The 18,767-nt window shown below is 35.4% G+C and overlaps 1 protein-coding gene across 3 annotated transcripts in view; it reads left to right on the top strand.

Moving 5' to 3' along the window:
• LOC137274525 (protein Fe65 homolog) overlaps positions 1-17,792 on the top strand; it is a 110,678-nt gene extending 92,886 nt beyond the window's left edge. The window contains exons 10-17 of one of the 3 annotated variants that reach the window (XM_067807762.1): positions 1,844-2,073; positions 2,487-2,573; positions 4,405-4,520; positions 4,793-4,866; positions 5,720-5,828; positions 7,031-7,096; positions 9,084-9,195; positions 10,852-17,792. In XM_067807762.1, coding sequence (XP_067663863.1) covers positions 1,844-2,073; positions 2,487-2,573; positions 4,405-4,520; positions 4,793-4,866; positions 5,720-5,828; positions 7,031-7,096; positions 9,084-9,182 — 781 coding nt within the window. In that variant the 3' untranslated portion in view covers positions 9,183-9,195; positions 10,852-17,792. The remainder of the gene's footprint in view (positions 1-1,843; positions 2,074-2,486; positions 2,574-4,404; positions 4,521-4,792; positions 4,867-5,719; positions 5,829-7,030; positions 7,097-9,083; positions 9,196-10,851) is intronic. The other 2 variants (XM_067807763.1, XM_067807764.1) reach the window with 2 other exon arrangements.
• The last annotated feature ends 975 nt before the right edge of the window (positions 17,793-18,767 follow it).

Genomic DNA, 18,767 nt, shown 5'->3' with positions numbered 1-18,767 from the left:
AGCCTTTGTTATCATCGTTATCTCCATCTTATCGCTAGTCTTCTAGTAAACAGTGTACCTCCCCTAACAATTCCCACACTTTGCAGACTTAGTTTTAATCAGTCAGCATCAGTACATGTCAACTTGAAATCATTTTTCAGTATTTATTTACTTATGAATTGATTTGGAATGTGAAATTAATTTGTATTAATCTATCACTCATTTCATATGTAGATTATAACTCTTTTAATTGATGATAAATTTGATAGATTACAGATTTTGTTTTCTTGGGTCTCTAACATCTCTTTTGTCTCCTTTCTCCCTCATCTGTCAGGGAAAGGTAACTCTTGATGTACTCCATGTTTGCGTAGCTCTTCAGTCTGGCCTGTCAGTATTTCTGTCTGCATTCATTTATTTTCTGATGAAACATGTTTATTCATTCATTTGTATTAATCTTGCTGTATCTCTTAGTGAAAAGAAAAACATGAAAAGAAATCTTCATGTGTTTAGTTTGGTGTGTTAATCAGAATCAAGTGAGTGACCAAACTTTTTGGAAGAAATTAAAAGTTCATTCATTGCCAAACAGCATTCATGATTATACTTATGTCATTTTAATGAAAAAGTCTCAGTTAAAAGAACAGGACTAGGCAAATTGACATATATGTTACTGTATTCATATAGTGTCATTTAATTCATAGTATTTGGTGTCAAGGTGAAAACTATGATTTGGAAAGTGAACATTTATTTGTGAACTTTTGTTGAGTGTTTTCTTTGCATTCTCTTTGAGTACTTACATTCATGCAATCATTTATCCATCACCCACAAACATCTGCTTTAGTGCCTTCTCACTTCATGTGCAGTGTAGGGATGTGCTTCTATTTGTTATTTTGGATTCATTATCATGTGGTCATGTCAGGTTCATCCAGAGCCTACTTTGAGTGAGTGGTCATGTAAAGTTGTGACAAGATTTTGAAATAAAACAATGTGTTGATTTTCACTTGTCTCAGACATAAGTTATGTGAATTTATGCTCAAGCACTATAGCTGCTGAGCTCCATGGCAGGTGATAGATACCATGTCTAGGCTATGACTAGACTGATCAGGTATGTTATGTTCCAGATAGAAACTCTGTAGTTACTTGTCATAGTACTATAGGCAGTGTGTGTCATGGTCTGGATATGTAGATCAATGATCCTTCTATGGACTCTATGGCTACTGAGCAACAGGGCAGGGTATGTCATCTCCCCGCAATGACCTGACTGACTGGTTATGTCATTGTAACTGACCTGATCACAGCCAAATACATTGATGGAAGGTTCATGTTTTCAACAACTTGGTGCTGAATTTGCATTGAGCTTTCCTAGATGACCTTCAGGAAAAAATGTAGTTGGGGATATGACCTTGGGGACAGTGATTCCATTTATCTGCTACATGTGAATCAGTGTTCAGTTTCCGGACCAGTTACTACTCGGACCACCAAGGAACACCTGTTGACAGTATTTATAGCCTGATTGATCAAATATGAAGTAACAGAGACAGTAATCACATTTATTGACCCCTTGATACAATTAGTTTGTAATGAAAGCTCTGTGCATGTGTAACCACTGGGAAGAATCATCTCTAATAGTGGGACCAAGTAGATTAGTGTTTGGTAGTGCTCATTTTATCAACCTCTGGTTTGTGTGGTCCTGCCTGATGGTAAATGTTAAATATTGACTCTTGCCAGTTATGCTGTTTTACTCCGGTTCCCCTAAAAACATTCCTGATACTGGATTTTTATTTCAATAAATGCAAATCAGAAACAGGTTACCTTTGCTTCTTCAGTGTCTTTTCAGTTTTAATGGTCTACTGTTTTGGAATTGTAGAGATTTTGCGTATGTCGCACGGGATAAGATGAGTCGGCGCCACATGTGCCACGTGTTCCGCTGCGACACCCCCGCAAGGCAGATAGCCAACACACTGAGGGACATCTGCAAGAAGATCATGGTGGAGAGGACAGCTATGCAGAGACTCAGTCGTCCCACGGACCTGCCCAATCTGGAGAAGACCAACCAGCCAAATGGACAGAAGCTTTCCTTCCAAAGTCTTTACTCCAGTAGGGGCTTGTCTGGAATCTTGTGTTTGGCCATTAGTAATAAGTGGTTTTCAGTTTAGAGATGAGGATTGCAGAGTGCCAGTGTAAATGGTGCTAGATGTATAAACCTTGAGAAAAACGTCCATTTTTATTATATATTTGGGGAAAAAAATCTTGAAATACGTGTGGAATGGTATTTATTCAGTAACTTGTTCTAAAACAAATTACAGTGGGACAGATTCTAATTTTTCTTACATTTTTAACATTCTTCTGTCCAATCAGAAACCATGTTTTTATTTGAAAATGTTTTTCTGTGTTATCTAACAGTTGAGGTATATGTCAAAGATGAGAAAAATTGGGTACTATAGTTTAAAATCTCATTCTCAGAAATATTTGGGATCATTGTGCAACCATTTGACCATCCATTGTTGCAGATGCATCGTTCCCGACCCCAATGGAGGAACCAAAAAAGAACATCCGGTGCCACTACTTGGGCCAGATGGAAGTCGACAGAGCCACAGGTACCATTCTACGAGACATTAGTTTCATAGAATGCTACCATTTCATAAAACATTTCATTATTGTGGTCATAAGGTCATTGATGAGCAGAGGGTATATGTTCTCTTTAGTTGATTATATCAGTCTTGACCTTTAGGGTTCAGAGGATTTTTTTTTTTGTCAGGTTATTTAAAGAGATGACATAAATGTGAATACTTACTTTTAAGAGACTTCATTTTTTAGAAAGTTGCATTTCTTTTGCTGTTCAGGTATGCATCATATTGGATTAAACCAGAGATTGACAAGTGTGCTAATGGCTTGCCATTATCTTCATAATTATCTCAACCTGCAAAACACTGGAGATCCAGAAACACTGTTACTGATTGAAACTATACCATATCCATTGTTATTACCCACGTGGTACTTCGTAAAGGTGTTTCATAACAAAGTGTTATAACACATATGTGTCATAACACCTTCAAGTGATTTGCTTGGCTAATACGTGAACTTTGACATTACTGGTACTACTTTCATCACTCATTCCATTCATGATTTTCATTCAAAAGTTTTCACACCTGAGTGCATGTAAAACGAAAACACTTCTATGGAATTAGATAAAATTTATTTCATTTATTGTGGTTTATAGCATTATTTTCAATTCTATAATAACTCAAGTTTCTGTAATAAAAACGAAGATTAAACAATCCGTAAAAATAAGTAAACAAATACGTCTATTAAGTCTCTCATGAGTTTAACCAAATATGGCGTCGCCCATAAAAGTTACTGATTTCCTCAAAATTGACGGACAGTTGGTTGGAAGAGTTGTGAATATTATCAAGAGATTGAATACCTTCTGCGTGTATGTTGTCAGGACTGCACAGTAACACACAACATCAAAAGATGAGCGGCGCTCTTGTATCTCTATCACTGCCACTGTCTGCCTCCTCCAATCGCATCCTCCCGCACAAACATATTGTCACTGCCATGCCTCCCGTGGTTTCTTATGTAGAGGTTAAAAGCACTTCCCAGAATCTGAACACAATAGGTTTGAAATCGTCTTCGTTCGAGGTTGAAGGCTGTGTTTTCAGACCGAATTTTCAGTGGAGTCTTCAACATAAACATCAAATCTCGACAAGTGGGAATTCCAAGTCGAGATGAGAAGGCATCACTGGCATCCTGCGCAAAGCGTCGCCAAATTATTTACAGTAACTCGTCTTCCGATGAAGAACATTAAGCTCAACTATTTGAGACATACAGTTCCCTGTTATTCACATTCATCCTTGCTGTTGATTTTGCCGATCCTAATTAAATGCTCCCTATAATCCTCTTCTTTGTGAACACTTCTCAACATGACGACTAGCTCGACAGTGATGGCCGACCGACGTTCAGGCAAAATTTAGGTCACTTAGTCAAGTTCAAAATATTTACACTTCACAAGTGTTTTGATGAATTACATTATTGCTTTTGAAAACAAATCCTCAACTGAAAAGAATTAAATTCTGATTACGACTTGATTCTGTCTTAATTTGTATATTTTCTTGTGATTAGGCACCATATGGGAAATACATTGCCTCTACGCAGCGTACGTTTTCCTGCAGTGAAGCGGTTGATGTTCCAATCACCAATATGATGTATTAATCCGCATTACATGGTTCTATATAGGAAAGCAAAATATTGCATTATTTTAACAATATTTTCATTTTTTAGAACGTGGATAATAAATAGGATACAAAACTCATTCCCCTTTCACTTGGGACATAAACTTGATATGAAAGGGGAAGCTTGTTTGATATCCTATAATTATATGTATGTTTGTGTAAAGGGGAAACTTTAAAACTCTTCCTAATTTTTCAGGTATGGATACATTGAATGAAGCAATAGAACGAGCATATCGCAAGGTGCCCCCTGAGAGATGGCTTTTTGTCAATGTTGCCATAGCTCCCTCAACACTCACCATCTCTGAACATGGGGTATGTGAAAAAGACTGCTGCATTTTTGACACCTATATTCACCCCAGAAAGTAATTTACTCTTGGATTTTTCTTCGATATATAGATTAGAATATTTAATATCGTGGAAGAAATTGTATTGATTGTTCTGTAAATATCAGCCTCATATTTCCTGTAAGTATCCTGGAACTGTAAAAATGAATTTTTATGTGAGACCTTGATATGATGATGCTTGTTATTGATGATCCAGCCATCCTTTTCGTGTTCACATTAGATATCTTTTTCTTCTTTCAGAGACCAGAGAATAAGATTGATGAATGTCGTGTCCGCTTCTTGTCCTTCATGGGTATTGCTATGAGCAATGTCAAGTGAGTAACTGAGACTCGTTTTAAAGTTTAGACACATTCTATATTCATTAACTATTTAACTTGTTCACAAAACATTTGAAGAACAGTGTCTGATACTAACTGTTTAGCATTAAGGTTCAAATTGGCAAGGTATGGTGGGGTAGCAAAGTGGTTAAATGTTCACTCATTATGCCGAAGACTCGGGCTTAATTCCCCACAAGATTACTGAGTCTGAAGCCCATTTCTGGTGTCTACCAGCATCTGACAAGCTGGGATTTTGAGGAATTATTGCTGAAATATTGTGATATCATCTGTTAACTGATCATACACTAACAACAGTCAAAGTACAGAAGTCTCTTTTGGGGATGTGGCCCAGGGCTTGAACTTGTGCTGTGTAGTTGACTGCAGCCGGATGCATGCGACTCAGAAGAATGTCATTGAAATCTGTCATTTTTGGTTGAACACCAGGTTCAAACATTGCTAAATGTGTCAGTGCAGTAACATTGTGAGTTTTACCAATGTGGAAAGTCTCATAAGAGTGCTACAGACTACCCCATCACATCATACTGAAACTCCATGACATGACTGAAATGGGGGTGAAAACTCAAACCAAACTCTCTAACTCAGTAGTCAAATGTATACAGAATCAATTGAATATATACTGAACAGCAAAAGAAACAACTGTTTTTGTCAAGTTTTTAAATAGAAGACATGATGTTGAACGTTCACTTCTATGAGATTTCTTCTTTCTTTTTTAAAAAAATTGTGGTTATTTGGCTGTCCACTATACCGTTATGATATATAGAAAAACAGTTGCCTTTGATAAAATGTCTTCACAAATATAGTTTTTAAGGAAGCCTTCTTTGTTCACCAGATTGTGTGCATTCATAATGCACAATGCGCAGGACGACTTCTACGCCCATGTGTTCCACTGTGAGCCCTCAGCTGGTCCTCTGTGTAAAACTATTGAAGCTGCTTGCAAGGTAGGATCATTGGACACATAATTTAGAGTGATTACAATCTTCTTCAATGTCCTTCATTGTGCATTAGAACCTTATGACTGACTATATGGAAGAATTGGTAGGTCCCAAAGATCCAGGTTAGATTTGATCTCAGTAGTGTCATTGTATCCCAGCTGTGTACATTGGTGCTCATGCGGTTATCACTCAATGGTCCAGACTGACTTGTTTGCAAACCGTCGCCTTACAGCTTGAATATTGCTGAGTATGATGTTAAACAACAAACCACAACCAGCATTTTGAGTAATAAATATGTGCGAGTGATATCACCTCCTTTAGAATTGTAAGGAATTGGCCATTGTTAGCTGGGCCCTTATTCTTGAAACTTTCATAGCGACAAGAAATCTTAGCTTTGATCATATGTGTTGAAAATGAGCTGAAGAGTGGGCTACAAACATTTCAAGAATATATACAGGACTTCCAAAGAAAACTTTCCTACTGTTGAGAAAAACACAGAAAACCCACATTAATGGAAATAGAAGCAGAAACATAATACCTCACTACTGAAAGAGGAAAAACAGCAACTTCGTTAAAACTCTAGCAAAAAATTAAAAGCCTGCAAGTTCAATTTTGCGCATGTACACATTTAAGAGGAAGTTTCAACCACATGCTGCCATTTTCCAATTTGAACAAAGGTTACATTTCCTTTTTAAAAGTATTCCTGTTGTGTTATTTTTCATATATCATCATCATGCTTGTGTGCACACTTGTTTAGCTTACTTTCCATTCATATGAAATGAATGACTTTAATTATTTCGACATATTCAAGCCATTTTCTACGTTAGGCAACACACAGTTGCTCAGAAATTTGACAGAAGCCCGGATCGTGATGCATGTGCGCAATATAGGTCAAAGTTCACTGATGTAGAAATGTTTCAGTTTCACAGTCTTTCGTTTCTGTTTTAACTGTTTCATTAGCTAGGTAATATCTTTCTGTTGCTATTTCCATGATTAATGTGGACTTTTCTGTATTTTTCTGCACAGGGGAAAGCTTTCTCATTTAATAGGCCTGAGCTAGCCATCCTTCCAAATGTTTCTGGGCTAACTTTCTCCAAGCAGTCTTTGCCTTTGTAGCTTCCATACTTGGGATGGCTTCTTGCAAGTGGGCTCAGATATTTAGAGTTAAGAAGTGAAGCTAAATAGGATATGTTTCTGATTTTCCTCAGCTCCGTTACCAGAAATGTCTGGATGCACATCCCCAGACGCCAAAGACACCATCACAGGGTGGAAAGGTAAGGAAGAGAACTCTTGTTTGTCACCAACATTTTCAGTATGGCAACTAGAGACTAGATAACATGATTTAAGCAAGCCACAAATTCTGTGTCACTGCTTTATTCACTTTCTCAGGAGAGTGTTGTCATGCAAAACTTCTTGAATCATTCCAGCATAATGCCTGTTGCTTACATTTTACATATTCCTTCTAAACAATGCTATTTCCTGGACAACTATGCTTCATCAAATACTTCACATTCCTGGTGCTACAGATGCATGTCGCATAGTTTCAGAATTTTTTTCCTATCATGTTATTCAGTTATTTACCTATTTGTTTGTTTAAGGTTGTGTGTTTTCTGTAATCACATCATATGGATGATAGAATTTGTTTAGAATTACCAACACAATAATGTAAGAAAGTTTCCAAGTGCTAATTATAAGATTAATATGCCTGAAATACATTTCCACACAAGTAGGTCAGTTCTTGAAAAAAAATACATGAATGTTTACTAAAAGATGTGCAGCAACAAGTATAATTAATCATATATATTTTGATTGTATATTCTATGATATTCTTCTGATCACACAAATATGTTTAATTTTAGAGAATATATTGGAGTTGATGTAGATTGGAAACATCACTGAGATACATTTGTGTGGAGAATACAATAGTCTGTTGGTCCTTCTCAAAGATTCTATTATCATATGTTTTTCATATCTTTTTTATGTCATTTGGTATCAGTTCCTCTTTGATGTTTCTTCAACTGTTGTCATTCCCAGTGATTCCATTAGCTTCATTTTAAAACAGGTCCAATGTCATCTTATATGAAACACTTTTGTTACTTCATTTTTTAATTTAATATGTTATTCCCTTTCCTGGATAGTAACCAGGATTCAGTGTGCATCATCTTCTCTCGGCCTGCATCATGCATCATGTAGATATTATTATACATTGGTATATATATATATGTAATTGCATATTGAGATAATATGTTCAAGTTGATATAAAAACCACTCACACAAAGATTGTCTGATCAAACGTTGTAAATGTCTTTCTCCTAAGCAATGTTAAACATGAATTGTGTGGAACTATTGACAGAAATACCTTATACAATAAGATATAAACATACTTGTTTTACACTATTGACATAACTCTAATACAGTTAAAAGTAAACATTATTTCTCTTAAGATCCTGAAATATATACCCTGTTGCATGTATGAAAAAGTTTTCTCTCATTTCCCTGGTGACTGACATGGACACCTGTCAGTATTGATACTTATAAAAAGAAATAGGTTCCAGTGACAACCGTGATAAATGTAACTCTGTTGATGTCTTTTGCTGCTCACAGTTTCACGATACATCTCCTAAGTATTGTTGTAATGTGTGGCTAGCTGATATTACTGTTTACTGTTCCATTAAAGTGGCAACAAGTTGACAGATATCTCACCGCCATCTTTCCATGGAACACTGACACAGTAGTAACTAGTCACAGTTGTATCTTATCATGGAAAATACATTTATTATTGTCCTTGTTGAAAGTTAACTACTTCAAACATGATTGTACAAGAACTCCATTTGAATCATGTCTGTTCAGTCTGTGCTTTTACCTTTTAACGCAGACACTGCAGTGTGCAAGGTTTGATGTCAGGGAAGACTACTTGTTTCCTTCGGACAATGCACATGGAGTGTGTAATTATGTCAAGAATCATATAATAAAAAGTTGTTTTCTTGAATCAATTATTTATATTATTTAACAAGAATGAAAATGTAAAAAACAAATTCCTTTGGATTTTTCATTTTCATAATTAATCAAACTCGGAAGCTAATCTTTATTGTTTGTAGTCCTTTAGTTTATGGCTCATGTGAAAAGGATTCAATCTTGAGATTGAGAATTGATGTATTTTGCGTGTTCAAGGTATGAGGCAAAGACTGTATATACAGACTTCCCAAACCATAGTAGACTTCTTTGATTTGCTTCTTGTTTTACGTTCTTTTGTTCTCCCAGGGACTAGGGGCAACCTTAAAGGCTGGAGTTAAAGCCAGTGTGCAAAGTGTTCAAAATGTCATCGGAATTCTTAAAAGCAAGAGAGCAGGACAGTGCTGAGGTTGTTGTCTAGGTAACAGTCAGAAGGACAGACTGTACTGTCTGACCTTTGGCTACCTTTTGCAGCTATCAGTGGGCATTGAAGGCTTTGAGTGAAGCATATTTTTGTGAAGTGTTGTGGCAATAAGATGCTTTTTGCTGATTGGCATGCAGTTATAAGCCTATATGCATAGACTCATCTGTGTTCATATTTGACTTAATGTGTACATGTAATATGTGCTCAGTCAGAAAAGTGCTGAACAGATTAGATGGATATATGATCAGCATCTGTCTTTGTTGTTTGCTCTGAGTACTCTTAAAATTGACTGGATCTGTGAATTTTTGTAATGAAGCTATCATACCAAGAAAAAAGCAGTATTTATCAAATCTTTACATTCTTTATTTTTCACATATCCAGTTGTCGTTAATGTATTCAATGTATTCAAATTTGCTGAATTTGCATCCATAAAAGAATCTGTTCAGTGTTTAAAGTGTTTGCTTAAACTGTTTCCTGGCTTCTATTCACTGCTTTTCATGTGCATGTATTGTTTCCATGTTGTACCCACTCACTGCCAGCTGCAAAAGAAGCTAACTTCCTTCCATGTAAGCTTCTATCACTTGAATGCTGGGTGCCTGCAGAGTTACTTCCCTTACCAAGGGTTATCTCCCTCTTTATACTCTCCTCATTCTTCAGACCCATATATATCCTGTGGAGAAACTTATCCATCAGTGGAAAGAAACTGATTGTTTGAAGTTCATTAAGCATGTGTATTCAGACTGATTTGATTATTGTTATGTTCCATGTAATATCTTGTATTTGTAGCTTTTAAGTGAAAGGAATTTCTTTCAGTCTTTGAGTCATTTCTGTAGTTGAATTTGAATTAGTTTTTGAGACTATTTTGAGTTTTTGTGGTTAGTTATGACTGCTTTTCAGTAATGTCAGATTCATCTTTAGTGCCTATAGTTTCATCCATCTAACATTGCTTTTACTCTGTAATTAATGTCATTGGAGCCTTGTTAATCTTCTTTCTACTGGAAACATCACTTACCCATCTCATCCTTAGAGCCGATGGGGATTAAAGGTTGGCTGTAGCTGAACAGCTTGTAGATGATAGTGATTCTTGCTGGAGATCTAAGGATGTAATAAGTTATTGAAAAGGTATGAGTAATAAGATATTGTATGTTAAGAGACGTATGTATGATACGGTTGTAAAGTATATTTCTGCCCTTTAGGTACAAGAGGGTTGGAGCCATTGGTTTGATATCATGTTTTTACTCACAATTTTTAGTTGGACATTAACTGATGAAGGTGCAATATAGTACCAGTTGTCAAGGTTTTGAGTATCATATGGTATATCTTATCATGTAGATGATTAACACTTATGTAACATCACTATTGAGACATGTATGTAAGAAATGTTTGATTTAAGCCTGAAATATTAGATGTTTACTGGGTCTACATATTGTGATTCCTTGAAAAGAAAATTCAGGAACATTGTCCGTCCGGCAAATTTTGTGGGCAGTCAAATAGTTTAAATTAACAAGGTTCCTCTATGTGTCAAGTCTCTGTAGTTTTTACTTATATCCAATAAATGCGGAATGTTATCGCTTTGTAAGATTCTTTTGTCCAAGACTATTCTATTTTATTGATCATTGGTTCTAGGTCTAACTTTTAGTTATTGTGTTCCAGAACATTGGCTCCACTCTCAAGAATGGTATGCAGTCAGTCCTCGGGTCAATCGCTCAGCTGGCATCACCCAAGTGAGGTGATGTTGTTCACATGGACGTGTTGAAGCCCCAAGGAGACAGGGCTGGAGAAACAATGTTACGATGAAACTCGTCACTATATTATGCTGAGAACAACAACATTCACAAAGCCTTTCACTAATGACAGCACCTCGTGTAGAGACTGGTGGAAAACTCTCCCCGTTTGATATCAGCTGAGCACACGTTTCTTTTCAATCATTCACTGTTGTTTACGACCATTTTTAACTACGTCAATGGTGATCTTGCCCAAAATGATTTATTTATTTCAGTTGTAGTTAATTGGGTAGAAGCTTTTGACTCAAGCGATATGCATGTATGAAAAGTGATTGACAGCTTGTCGATTTGTGTTGGGAAGTGCCATTTGCTGATATGAAACTTACATGTTTGTACATTTGATAATGGTTGGTTAATACACTACTGATCTGATTGGCTGAAATGTGCATGTGTGAACTGTCAGTCAGGATGATTGGCAGATATAAGTGGTATTTGTATTGTTGAAATGAGCTTGTTCTTAAAACATGTTCAAGATTAAAAGATGCCCATCACTGCAAATGTTCCAACTGACAAGTGTGTATGTCAGTGTCTCCGTTTACACCTGCATATTGTGTTATACATACACCATTAGCCTGTGGTACAAATCAACATTGACTGTATTTGCTTATGTACTGTAAGTCAATCAAAGTCTCATGTGAGGGATGTTCAGTGAAGCCATGTTATTTCAAATCTGTTCATGTGAAAACCCACCTTCCAAAAGATCAGTACAGGGAAAAGTTACATTTATACAAAGGGACATAACTCAGTGACCATGATTCTTTCATCTTGAAATTTTTAGATTGGGATAATTTCGTTTGGAATTCTCCACCTATGTGAGCATGGTTTCGCTGTAGTGAGATCCTGACACCCCCATTTGACTTGCCTTGGACTCAACCAACTTACATGTAATTAGAGCTTGTTCAGTGGATATGATTTTCCAAACCACTTGTTCAGATATATTGAAAGATTACTCAAGTATGTTAATATATGTTTTATTGTAAGACAGTAGTAAGAGTTAATTGTTATTTTATGTATATTGTTGGTCATATTAGAATTGACACAGTATTTTACAATCTGTTTTGCAATGTTTTAGAAACAAAATGGCTGAACTAACTCTAGAATGTGATAATACTTTATTTGTTGTTTTAGGCCTGAAAACCAATTCATTATGCCTTTGTCAAGTTAATGCAAATTTTTTTGTGTGTGATTTTAACAAAGCATGATATATTGTTGCCAGCCTTTTACTCTCCAAGATAAATGGCTGTCGCCTGTATTTGTATGTAAGACCGTTCCTGTTAACAATACACACGTATATCATAATACAATGTATTGCACATACCAATCTATACATGTGTATTAAGATGAAATGTTTTGATGACACAATTAGATAGGATTAAAAAGGGGAGGGACAAAAAGTGGATGTAATTTCTTTTGTGATTGTATATATACCAGTTTTATAAATTCAAGGCGGTAAAATTGTAAATGTTTGGATTATTGTGCCATTGAAACATGGCAGTAATAGTGCTACAGCAACCCCAAAGTCCTACATATTGCCCTGGGTTGTACATGGGCTTGTGCAATGAGAGGTTGGGAGCTTTAGGGAAAGATGATCTGTGCATTTACTTAGAGGTTGATGTTGTGTAGGGTCAGGTTTTCATTCTATTAAGCAGGGTACACACACCACAGGAACACATTTATTGTCACAAGTTTGCGGTACCATGTTATTCTGTCAGTGTATCAGGTGCTGCATCGGATTCATAAGCTTACAAACCATTTCACAAAATACAAGGTATTTTATATTACTGTAGATATGCCATAGATAAGCCGACCCCCTAACTTGACCCGTATATCGATATCAAAGTGGTATGTTTCGTACATCAGCAGACCCCTTCGATGGGATCGTAATGGCAACCAAGTCAGACCACAAAACAGTTGGTTGCAACACATTGGGTATGTTCAGGACAAGCGGTACCTAGTATATGACAAACTTTCGACAGAATTTATATGTAAGGACGGTATACCATTGAATATTGTATAGATGATAACAGCCATGTGCTGATACTGCATTCATACTATACTGATGTCATAAAACCTTAGTTTGTTCCAGTTGTAGGTCTCTTCAGTTGTAGTATTGTTTTCTGTATTAGCCATTTTTTTCAACTGAAATGTTTTTAAAAATGTTCTTGTGTCAAGGCATTTAAAGTTTAATAGGAATGTTTGCATCATATTCCTGGTACTGCCATTCATCTAAACTATTTTGCTTTTCTTCACATCAATGGTTTCCTGCTGATGAATAGTTATAAAAATATTTTGTTCATCAAATCAAAATTGTAATTGTGAAAATGCAATGTGTATATGACAATAGTTACTGCTGGTATTTTCTGTAGCTGTGGTAATAATGGTAACTATAAATCTTGATGTATCACTTCTGTCATAGAAAAACAGATATATTTATTCATAATGTTTAAGGGATCTCTCGATTATTGATCACTGCATTTTTGTTAGCTATGTTTTATCCTTTTAGTACTTTTATTTTGAATTGATTTTTATATCCATTTTTATAATATACATTATTTTGTTCTTTGAAATACACATATCAGTGTTCTGTGTTAAAAATATATTCAATGTATTTGGTTACAGAGTTATTTTCAAAGATGAAATATATCAAGTTCTGTATTGTAAGGTTCTTTGAAAACTAAACCAGTCACATTTTTGTTTTCTGTTCATTTATTTTTTTTAGAAATCCTAAAGATGTAAATTATAGTCTAAACTTGTTGAATGAAAGATGTCTCAATGAGCAATTAGCAACTTTGCATAATTATAACTAATCCAGATGTGGTGTTGCTGTTGTCTTAGTATTATCACTGTGCAGTGAAACTAGACACATATATCTGGATAACCTGTTTGGATTAACTGGTAACAGTATGTCTCTGAATGCTTACATTTATGTATAAGTTCAGCACAATTGATTAATATGGTCGATTTTACCAAACTGAAGAAAGAAGTACTAAGCATCTATTTTTCAGAAACTAATTTGAGGTTATTTTTAACATATGAAAGTTGTCAAATTAATTTAAAGCAAAACAGAAAACTTGCTTTAAATTAATATATATGAGAACATTTAAACTGGTCTGGCATCTGAGACTATTCTCCATCTTAAGTTTGTGTTACATATGACAGGGAAATGTTGGCTATTAGTGAAACCACCTTCATGGCTGGAGACAATATTTATGAATGATTGGTTTACATAACCAGATTTCTGTTAACTAAAGGTATCCAACCAATATACGTCATTGAATAGTTGTTAATGACAGTTACATCCCCAGTTTCAGTAAAACCAGCTATGGTCGACATGTAAAGGTTGCTGAAGAATTTACTTACATTAAAATTAATACCATTTTCAGACTTGATTATTATGAATGGTAGATGTCTCCCTGCATCTTCATGCATTCATGCATAAATGTTTTTTTCTGAGCTTTTTCCCTTTCCTAATTGTCTCGTCTTGTCATTGTTTTGTGTCCATGTTAGCAAATTAATAAGAAAATGAACCCTACCCTCTCATGCTAACTTACAATGAGTGAGCATGCGTTTGAGAGGGACATTGTTTAAATTTTGAATTCAATTTCATCAAACCAATTTTATTTGAAACTGGATATCATGGGCTTAAAGAACTTTGGAACCCCACTCTTGGAAAAGGATTTATATGTGTAAGCAGTTAAACAAATGAGAAAACTGTTCTGCTGAACAGACTGTTTCTAGGTGATTGTTTTTCCTAAAGATACTCTGTAATTGAACCATGTGGATCAGTTGAGAAAATCAAATTGACTTTTAAAATATATGAATATGGAATTTCTTAAAATTTTGACTTTGCCCCCTTTGATCACAGTGGCCTTAACACTCATTTTCTTCTTTTTTCAATGGTCATATGTCTTGTCTGAAGCTGTAATTTGAATCAATTTGCTTAATGGATCAGCCAGTATTGCTTCTGGCTGTGTGGTGTGTACAAACAGTAGATGCTGTTGTGCACTGGTCTGTTTAGCAGGCTGGTCCATGGTGACAATGATCCCTTCTGCAGCAAAAGTTCCCATCCCTGTGCATTTATATTTTACATTCTATTTAAATTTATGCACATTTTTAATATCAGTATTTATCATTAAAATTCATATGTAGATCATATTTAAAAGTGGTTGGAACTGTGCATTTTGTCTTTAAGAGCTTCGACTTACTTTGCTCAAAATTTACCATTCCTTTGTATAGCCTTTTTTTCCCCACCTTTGCTCAAGATGTTTCAGTGATGAATTTAGTCACAAGTTCCAGCTTTTTAATTACTGTTAAGTTGTGTGTCTCACCTGTCCTTGACAATGCCTCATATCCTTGACATTGTCTTGTGTCCTTGACATTGTCTCATGTTCTGTGTCCTCTCAAAGCAATAATATGATATTAGCTGCAGAAGGGATGTCTATGTCAGCTTTGTGACAGTGACACGTCTATTTGTGAAATGTGCCAATGTTGTTGGTTTCTGTGTCCCTTTCTCAGCCTTCACTTATAGCAAACTGCATGAAGATGTTTAGTATTTAGGAACTACAGGTTGAGTCTTTCAACAGTACCTGTTTGTAATTTCTGTGTAGGAAGCACTTTTAACATGCAAGTCCCTTTAACTGTACAAATTTGTCACATTTTCTATAGAAAGAATCTGGCAGTCATCAGCAATTTGCAATTTCTGTGAATTTATCCATTTTCTAGTTTCAGATAACTTTTGTCCAACTATTTATATGCCTAAAACATGTCACAGACAAATGGATTGTTTCATATAGTTCATGAAAATGTATGTATTTATACATTTCACAAATACTTATGTTTCTTTCATAGATCAAGTATTCAAATTTTTAAATTTGGTCAAATGAATTTGCATAGATATACACATCTCTTTTTAACTTATACCTCTTAAATCAAAATGTATGCCACATTTTATATAAGTTAAAATCAAAACAGTATATCACATCTAAAGAGGTGGCATTTTGGTATGCTGGTGGTTAAAGTGTTTGCTTGTCACACCAAATGTCCACGTTTAATTCTCCTTGCTTCTCCAAAGTCCTGATGTTTCCACAGTAATATTTGCTAGAATATTGCTGAAACTTACATAAACCTGTCCCCTGTCACTCATCAAAAGAGATCAAACGAAATGAATATTGTCTACTGAACCAGACTAGCTTTACACTTCTACCAGTTTACAGTCAGGAAAATGGATGAAATTCACCATGCCAGCCTTCGCAAATATGAGTATTGTGTAGATATTTACTACATTTAACATATCTGTATTTGTATGTAAACAGTGTTAGTAATCAAGTTTTACGTGATAGACTCTGCTGGTGGTACCCAGGCATTTTGCACCATACAAGGATCTAACATTCCTGATTATTTTAGAACTATTTAATTTATTTGCTACAGCAAGTCAGTGTCGGTTGTGTGTGTGTTCTGTGATAATTGAAGCACGTTATCATGTTTTGAATGTTATACATTTGTTGCTATTAAGACTGTACCATTTGTTTTCAAATCTTTCTGCTGCCAGAAACAAAGATGTGATTCCATTCATCGATTATTAGAATCAGTTCTTCAAAAAAACAAACTATTTCTTCAAAACCTTACATCAAAAGAAAACTCAAATGTTTTGTATCATCAATTATTGTGTTTTAAGCATATCATGCATATTAATACAATACTATGAAAATACCAGTACTATTCTTGATCTCTATAGGTATTCTAGTCACAATATCGATAGTTCTAGTGGTGTAATCATTAATAGTTATATAGTTATGGTAGATGTCAGTTATTAACACATAATATCAGCACTTTATGAAGTGTTATGGCTATAAATGCTGTATTGTATTTACGATTATAACACAGCCAACTGATGATCAGATGTTGTCTGGACTTACTTTGTGTCATCAGCAGCTCTGAACAGTTCGTTACAACGCATTTCTGTTTTAGCTTGTCCATGGGTCTCTGTTCTTCAAATACTCAAATATGTTTGTGCATAAAAACTGTTTTATTTAAGTGTTTCACAGTTGTCGATACAATTTAGCTTGTAATAGAAGAGATTGTCAACCCTTTTTCTGCTAAATTTGATAGATGGTTTATTGGTTTGGGTAAAATGTATTTGTCACTTGATGAATTATGGTACATTATTTGTATGTACATGTGAACGTTTTACAAAACTTTACTTTCATAAGGTACATTTTATTGAGATGAAAATTTGCAGTAGTGACAGGTTTCTGATAAGGAAACTCTGTGAGCCATTGTGATTGCAAAATTATAGATGCCTCTTAGAAAACAATTTATTAATGTGGCTATGTCAGAAAAACTTTCAAAGTTTTCTATTTCAACTTACTCAGGCATCATCCATGTTCATGAGAATGTGTGTTAAGGAATTGCATCTTCTGAACAGATACCTTATCTAAACAAACCCATCTTGTGTCTGGATTTTGCACCTTTAATTTGAAAAAGTAACATACCTAAGAACAAATTTCAAAACTTCTTGTTCCAGAAACAAATTTCAAATTAATTTTAGACTGTTTGAATTTAACCAGCATTTTGATTTCTGAAAGGAAAAGGAGCTGTATAACTCACAACATCAATTAAATTTACACACATTCTCATCCAGTACTTAGCAGAGAAAGGGTTGCTGTCCATTGCATTACCTTGCAAATGTTGGATAGTAGATCTACCTATAGGTATGGCTTGCAGGTCTGTTGGCATCTGAGTTTTGCTGATAATTACCTGTGCAAGTCACAACACAGGAGGATGACAGAGGCTAATAAATATATTATGCAATGATGACTTGTGTTTTGTGTACGATGTGGACTAACTGCCATGTGATAGTCATTGGAGTCAGTTGGGTTTCACACTGCTTTGAATAGGATATCACTGTCAGGCATTATCAGTGTTATTGGTATAGGTAGCACTGAGTTGGATCCCTTAGCTGACCCAGGATCTGCTGGCTTCCTGTTCACTCCCATTACACAATCCTTGGTAAATCAGCATCTTATCCATGCCTGCTTCAACTCTTATACAGTGATGTCACAGAAGGCAGGAACAGAGCTTCAACCAAACACCTCTTTCGTACTAAGACATGATCAACAAGGTTTCAAATAATGCAGGAATTTTTTTTTTCCAGACCGCAGCAACAGGGCTTCAACCAAACACCTGCCTCTTTAAACTGCCTGGTATATGACACACCTCACACTTTAGACAACGATTCCCTCAATTACACTTAAAGTGAGGTAATGCTGACAAGTCTCAGGTATGAAACAGACTTTTGCAGGATGGAATCAGGCTTATGTTTGTCATGACTGTGAACTGAAACAACCCAGATGATCCAACTATCAGTGGAGTTGCAATTCACTCTTCAAAGATATGGTCATGTGTTCGAGTGCCCTTTCATCCTAATGATGTCTCTGGGTTTGTTGCCACCATGTGTAAATGATAGGTATCTACAACCTGAGGTGTATTCATGAAGAATCTAAGAATTTTGCTAAGTCAAAACATAAGTCTTAAGTCATATTTCAGACTTACTTTGTTTTTTTATGAACCACACCACATTTCTCCAATTTTATCTCCCACTTCTATCTGAAACGCTGTGAAATGACTAAAATACTGTTCCAAGGGGCAGGGGCTTGATCTACAAAACATTTGTAGCAGTATACCATTTGTAAGCTAGAAAAGTAAGAGGTTACAATAGGTCGTAACATTACAAACCCTTTGAGAATCAAGATTGTTCTGTATTCTATCACACCATATGAATGCCAT

Source organism: Haliotis asinina, chromosome 2 (assembly GCF_037392515.1).
Source record: "Haliotis asinina isolate JCU_RB_2024 chromosome 2, JCU_Hal_asi_v2, whole genome shotgun sequence".
Lineage (NCBI taxonomy): Eukaryota > Metazoa > Mollusca > Gastropoda > Lepetellida > Haliotidae > Haliotis > Haliotis asinina.
This window is presented reverse-complemented; position numbering and strand designations above follow the sequence as displayed.